The sequence below is a fragment of the Chrysochloris asiatica genome, unplaced genomic scaffold (genome assembly GCF_000296735.1).
Source record: "Chrysochloris asiatica unplaced genomic scaffold, ChrAsi1.0 scaffold00059, whole genome shotgun sequence".
Classification (NCBI taxonomy): Eukaryota; Metazoa; Chordata; class Mammalia; order Afrosoricida; family Chrysochloridae; genus Chrysochloris; species Chrysochloris asiatica.
In genome coordinates, this window is record NW_006408577.1 from 9,878,476 (window position 1) to 9,885,891 (window position 7,416).

The 7,416-nt window shown below is 36.7% G+C and overlaps 1 protein-coding gene across 1 annotated transcript in view; it reads left to right on the forward strand.

Moving 5' to 3' along the window:
* Nucleotides 1-7,416, forward strand: part of ZC3H15 (zinc finger CCCH-type containing 15) — a 34,657-nt gene that overhangs the window by 20,703 nt on the left and 6,538 nt on the right. Inside the window, exons 2-5 of the mRNA XM_006864064.1 lie at nucleotides 2,469-2,570; nucleotides 5,589-5,700; nucleotides 6,719-6,871; nucleotides 7,324-7,415. Coding sequence (XP_006864126.1) covers nucleotides 2,469-2,570; nucleotides 5,589-5,700; nucleotides 6,719-6,871; nucleotides 7,324-7,415 — 459 coding nt within the window. The remainder of the gene's footprint in view (nucleotides 1-2,468; nucleotides 2,571-5,588; nucleotides 5,701-6,718; nucleotides 6,872-7,323; nucleotide 7,416) is intronic.

The window sequence follows — 7,416 nt, forward strand, 5'->3', positions numbered from 1 at the left end:
CTCGTAGTGTAGGGGTTAGACCTTACTGACAGATTCAATGTCCTGTCAGCTAAACCTTCCTCTCAAAGATTCTTCTGTGCAGAATACAGAAGACTTAGAAGAAGAGGAAACTTTCATATACTAGTATTTGGTGAGTTTTCTGTCAGTTTTGTCACATAGTTATGTTGAAACCCACTAGTCAAGCCCCCTATTCACACTCACACATACAGAAGGGCTTCAGTAAATTCATGGGAATTATTCATTATCTTTTATTCCAATTTTTTTCCATGGACTTTTTGAAGTACTTTGTATGTGTTCAGTGACTAATAACATTTTCTATACAAATAGTTAAGGATTCAGAAAGAATCCTTTCTTTCCTCCCTTCCCTACTTAACAGAGTCCTAAACAAACTGGTGAATGGAGGTGGTTGTGGTTGTGTGCCATTGAGTTGGTTACAGCTCATAGCAAACCCTCTATAAGGTTTTCTTTATGGGAGCATTAAGCCTCATCTTTCTCTCAAGGAGCAGTAGGTTCAAACTGCTGACAGAAATCTTGAAGTTAGCCACCCAATTTGTAATCCACTTTGCTACCAGCGCCCTTCGGAGGAAGCTCAAAATACTGACTATGCCAGGGTGGTGCATTAGGACAAAACAAAATGTATAAACAAGCATTTTGAGTTATATGTGGTTGCCTGGCTGCCAACTGAGCTTCAGTTAACAGTCTTCTGTAATTATTGAAATACTTTATTGAATTGTACCTGTATTTTCTTTTTTAATAAGAATAAAATGGAGAAATAAAAAGTTGGGATAATAGTGATAGCATACAATATACATATATTTATTTCCATGTTTCATTTCATTTTCACTGTGTTAAATGTAAAACTTAGCCTTTCTCTTAGGAATAAATGGGACACAGCAAGTCTGATAAGTAAGTTTAGATAGTTCTGTGTAGTCGTGAAGAGCCCAGACTTTGTAGCTAGACTGATTGGTTTGCTATCTTGGTTTTTCATATATATAATGTATATAGACTTACACAAAATATGTAACCTCTTATTTCTAGAGTTTAAATGCTATTTAAATAGAGTTACTGTGATGATTGAGTAAATCCATATAAAAACACTGGTTCCTGGATGTAATGAGCTTTTCATAAGTGATAGCTTCTGTTATATTGTTGTTTTTAAGTGCCATCTAGTCAATTGCGACTCATACGACCCTATATAGTTTCTGAGGAGCAGCTGGTGGGCTTGAACCACCAATCTTGCTCTTCAAACCGACCTTGCAGTCCAGAGCATTAACCCACAGCACCACACCAGAACTCTCCTACAAGCTATCATTAAAACAGATATTAAAATTGAAGTGTACCTGGTTAAGGGGAACGCATTGTGTTAATACTCCAAATGTAAATGAGGTTGCTCTTTAGAGGTATTGTTGTTAAGTACCGTCAAATAGATTCATACTCATAGATTCTGTAAAGTTTTTGAGGCTTTAGTGATCTTTGTGGGAGCATAAAGCCTCAACTGTCTACCATGGAGTGTGGCTGGCAGGATCGAACCACAGACCTTGTGATCCACAGTCCGATGATTATTGAATGGAGCCAATGCGTTCCTCTTAGTTAAGTATACTTCAGTTTTAGTATCTGTTTTATTAACAGCTTGTGGTTGTTGTTGTTGTTAAGTGCCTTCGAGTCACTTCCGACCCATAGTGACCCTGTACAGGGTTTCCGAGTGGTGGTGGTGGTGGTGAAGTGCTGTTGTTAGTAAGTAGCTCTAAACTTCAGTAGTATAATTTCTTTATTAAATTTAAGTGGTTTTGAGAGGTTAACATTATTTTTAAAAAGAAAGGAACCTTCAGATCTTAATGTATTATCTTTCCTCTAGTTCTGTATTCCCCAAAATATGTTCAGTAGTACAAAGTCTCTGGCGATGCTCGTTGAAAAACGCATTCTGAGTAAAGATGAGTTTGGAAGATGCCTTGGGTTCAGAAACATCATGGATTTTGCTTAAATTTGTATGGCTAGGATTTCTTATCCCATTATTATACTTCTGGACAACCCAAAGCCTAGCGTGTTGTACTGCTACCTTCATAGTCAGTGGTTCTAAGCCACTAGTTGCTCCATAGGAGAAAGATGAGGCTGTCAGCTCTGGTAAAGATTTACAGTTTCTGAAAACCTAAGGAGCAGTTCTTCTCTGTCCTAAATTGTCACTATGAGTTGGAATCGACAATAGTGAGTTTTGTTTGGTTTTTGCACATCGTAAAGAACTGACATTCCAAAACATGCTTGGAAAAAAGGATGTTTAGAAAAAACATTATAGAATAACAGGTTTAATGATGATTCTGGTGTGTACTGAATTATAAAGAATCTTTGGTGATGTTGTTTGTTTGATATATATAAAAAAAAAGAAAATAATTTTTATCAAATGAAAAATCATTTTAGATGTCACTAGAAAGAGATGAATATAAATTGCTAAATTTTTTTTTTTTTTTATTTAGGACAAAACTTTTGGTCTAAAGAATAAGAAAGGAGCCAAGCAACAGAAGTTCATCAAGGCTGTCACCCATCAAGTTAAATTTGGTCAACAAAATCCACGTCAGGTGAATAAATTGTGTATTTTCTTCACAGGGATACAGTATAAAACATCTGTTACAGATAGGTGTATGTTAACACAAAATGAAATCCTACTCTATAAACTTTCCTGCATCTTACCTTTCTTAACTCGGCAATACCTCTTAGATATTCCTCCAAGCCATTTGATACGGCTCTTGTTTCTTTTAATGGTGGTGGTTATGTGTGGTGGAGTCTCTTCCGATTCACAGTGACCCAGTATAGAGTTTCTGAAGTTGTAAATCTTTACAGGAGCAGAAAGCCTCATTCTGTATTATGGGTGTACTGTATGTATGCATTTTACTATTCATAATGATTTCTTTTATGCTTTCTGATTCTAAAAGCAGTACTGTAAGAAATATCCCTTGCACATGTATTCTTACATATGTGGGCTGTAATAAAATTTATAATTTTAATTTCGTTGCATGATCACTTCCACAGAGTCTGTAATACTTCACGCTTTTTTTTTTTTTTTTGCAGTGTATGTATTATAGGTGCTAAAGTTCTTTTTAATGTTTTTCAGTCTGAGAAGTATAAAGAGGTATCATGTTGTTTGTTTCTCTCACTATTAGTTATTTACAGTTGTCTTTTCATATGCTTCGTTGGCTCTTTGGAGTTCCTCTGTGTGATTTGACTATTCATATCCTTTGCTTTGAGGGTTTCTTGTCTTCTTTTTGTCACTTTATGGGGTTACCAATGTGGAACTTCAGTGGAACGTGTGCATTCTAAATGTGAACCTTCCTTTTCAGGTTGTTATTAAGGCATATTTAAATCAAGTAGGAGTTCTGGTTTGGTGCTGTAGGGTAAACCTTGTACTTAAAACCACAAGTTTGGTGGTTCAAACCTACCACTAAGTATTGTTGTAGAGTGCCTTGGAATTGGTTCAGACCCACGGCAACCCTGTATAGGATTTTCAAGGAGCTGGTAGATTTGAACCACTGACCTTCTGGTTACCAGTCCAGTGCTTATCCTCCAGCACCACACCAGGAGCCTAAACCATATTTTTTTAAAAACACATATTAGTTTGATTTCTAACTTCTAAACATTTTGAAAATGGTGTTTGAAACTCCCTTGCACCTCTGAGCCCCACAAATGTTTGGATGGAGTGATGAACAAAGGATATTTTAATTAGGAAATGTGACTTGCCTTTTTTTTTTTTTAAATTTTCCTCAGTTTTCTTGTTTAGACACCGTCAATATGATCAAAATCAGGATTGGGAATGTCTTTGACCTGACTGTGGCATGTAGCCATTTCGTTCGTAAAATTTCCTTTTCCCATTTTTTTCCTGGTTTTCTATTTCTATGCTGTTTCTTGGTCTCTCTGTCTCAAACCAGAACCTTATCTCTAGGCGTCAAGATATATACTTTAAAAATAGTTCTAACCTGCAAGCATCTTGTACTCAATATGTCTAAACTGAGCTCTTTCTACTCCCCACCCTGAAACCTGTTCTTCCTGTATTCCCTGTCATGTTTAACAGTGCTAGCCATCCCCATGGTAATCTTCAACCCCTCCCTCTGCCGTATATGTCATGTTCAGTCATTCACTTAGTCCTGCATCCTTAAGAGCTCTTCCGTTTCCATTCCTTTCTCTTCTATAGCTCACTACCAATGCCTATTTTAAGCTCTTATATTTTCTTGCCCTATCACTGTTACAATAGCCTTCTAACTTTTCTTCCTCTCTGAACTCCTTCCAGTCCATCTTACACAAAGCTGCCACCTAAAATTTGTAAAATACAACCTGATCAAACTATCAGTTGTACTTATCTACAGATACAATCCAGACTTCATTGATTTTTGACAAACACCTTCTGAAGACCTCATCCCTATTCCTTTGCGTTGGCATTGTCTTCCTCTTACATATTCTGCATTCCTTTTCTTGCACATCAGAACACATCCATAAGGTATCAGCTCACATCTAATCTTCTTAGCTTCACAGACATTCTTTGTTCCTAGAGCACTGTGTCAGTAATGGTACTTAGCACATTATATTAGTGTTATTGAAAGACCTGTCTTCCCACTAGATTCTGAGCTTCCTGAAAATAATCTGCTTTGTCTTTGCATCTCTATATTCCCTGTCATCTAACCTTTCTACTGGCACTGAGCTGATTCAAATCCACAGTGAGTCTGTATAGGATCACCAAGACTCCATTTTTATGGGAACAGATATCCTGACCTTACCTTTTTCCCTCAAAGTAACGGCAGGTGGGTTTGAACCAACAGCCTTGGAACTAGCAGACAAACGTCTAACCCAAAGTGCCAGCAGGGTTCTTTATCATCTAACATAGCACCTGACATACAAATGTTGGGGTGAACTCTAAAAATACTAGGTGTGTAAATTGTGTTCTGAAACTATGTCATGTGCCATATTTTTGTTGTTGTCCTTTTCAGATCTCCCATATTGACCTAGCCCAGCATTTTTCTATAAAAGCACTGTTGATCCTTTGGGTGGTACAGTTCTTTAATGTTGTGTGTCTGCACATGCACATTTTTGGATGTTTCATAATGTACCCATCCATTTCTGGGGAGTTGGTTGTTTTCACAGGGATGACATGCCAATTGAAAACAGTTGTTAAATGCTGGGCATGTATTGAAGACTTAATAAATGTTTATTGCTGTAAACATGTATATAACATCATAAAGGTTTAGCAGTTTGGATTAATAGTATAACCACAATGTTCAGTGTGTGCTTGGAAGACTTTTATAACAGTGATGTTATTATTATAAAGTAAGAGCTAGTGGTTAAGAATGGGGCTGCGAACCTGAAGGTCAGCAGTTCGAAACTACCAACTGTTCCACAGGAGAAAAATGAGGCTTTCTGCTCCTGTAAAGATTTACAGCCTCGGAAACCCTGTACAGGGTCGCTATCAGTCAGAACTGACTCCACGGCACATCACCACAACCACCACCATATACATCTAAGTATGCATATGTGTTAGTTATTTTGGTGATATATATAAAACAGTTTATTATATGAAATCAGATTTTTACATTTTACATTTGGGGATCTAGGTAGCACAAAGTGAAGCAGAAAAGAAATTGAAGAAAGATGACAAGAAGAAGGAATTGCAGGAGTTAAACGAACTCTTCAAACCTGTAGTTGCTGCTCAAAAAATAAGTAAAGGTAAATTTTAAACTTCAAAGGTATTATTTTTATCAAATATAATTAATTTTTAGAACCCATAATATTACTTTTTTTTTCAGATTATAAGCCAATTTATTTGTACCGTGTGTGTGTGTGTACTTCTGGTGTGGCACTGTAGTATCAGCACTGGACTACAAACTACAACGTTGGCAGCTCAAACCCACCAGCTGCTCCTTGAAAACCTTTACAGGGCCCAGGGCCACTGTGAGTCAGAAGTGACTCGAAGGTGCTTAATAACAACACATAAATATGCACACAGTTATATCACAGCCATTTGACTCTCACACTAATGGCGATATTAAAATTTTTCAGTCTACTAGTTTTGTCTGTATTTGATGGTGGTGGTAATGTGCCGTGCAGTCGATTCTGACTCATAGTGACCCTGTACAGGGTATCCGAGGCTGTAAATCTTTAACGGGAGCACAAAGCCTCATCTTTCTCCTGTGGAACAGCTGGTAGTTTCGAACTGTTGACCCTGAGGTTAGCAGCCCTATTCGTAACCACTACGCTACCAGAGCTCCTTGTGTTTGTTGGTAGGTAAGGCAAAGCTAGAGTTTTGTTAACTACAAATCCTTGATGTTCGGCAGTATCCCTCCATTTCTGTTTGTTTCTCTTAACTTCAACTTCATAAGTGGCTATGGTATAAACTACATGTTTATTTGATTTGCCACTACCTGTCCCTTCTCATACTTAGAATAAAATAAACAAAAATAGGTATAAAATACTATTGGAAGAACTTTAAAGAAATCCTCCACTACTCGCCTGTAGTAGGGATTTTTAAAAAGCGTGGCGCTATAGGGTAAGCATTGAACCACAAGGTCAGGAGTTCAGACTCAACAGCTGCTCCTTGGAAACCCTATACAGGGTCTCTGAGTCAGAACCAACTTGACAGCACTTGACAACAAAAACACATTCACCTATAAGTACTATTTTCTCCTCACATCAGTGGATGGAAATGGCAAGTAAACAAAAAGTAATTCTGTGTCACTTAATACAGGTGCAGATCCGAAATCTGTGGTATGTGCATTCTTCAAGCAAGGGCAGTGTACTAAAGGAGATAAGTGTAAGTTCTCTCATGACTTGACTCTGGAGAGAAAATGTGAGAAGCGAAGTGTTTACATTGATGCAAGAGATGAAGAACTTGAAAAAGGTATATAAATAGATTATATATATATATATTTTAATATTTTCTTTATTAAAATTATTTTTCGTGTGTTGTATTATTAAGATAGTTAATAGTTTGGGAAATATTTTCAGTCTTAGTAGAATTGTTATCATAAACAATCAATTATTCATAAAATCTAAATTTATCAGTTTTTATTATGTAAATGAAGGTGATTTAAAAGTTAGTGATTTACTTCTTATTTATCTGTCGTCTTTTCCTCTATTACCACATCCTCCGCTGCCTAAACTACTTAGGATGCTTATATGAATAAACTCACAATGCTATTTAACCCTACCTGTGCTGTGCTGTTTTACTGAAAATGTTTTGGGTCATGAATCTTAAAATACATCATTCCTGCCTGTTGAAGAATATATATATAGTGTATATTCTGAGCCATAGATGAAATGATCATATTTAATGTTCGTATCTCTGTTTAGATACCATGGATAATTGGGATGAGAAAAAACTGGAAGAAGTAGTAAACAAGAAGCACGGTGAGGCGGAAAAGAAAAAACCAAAAACTCAAATAG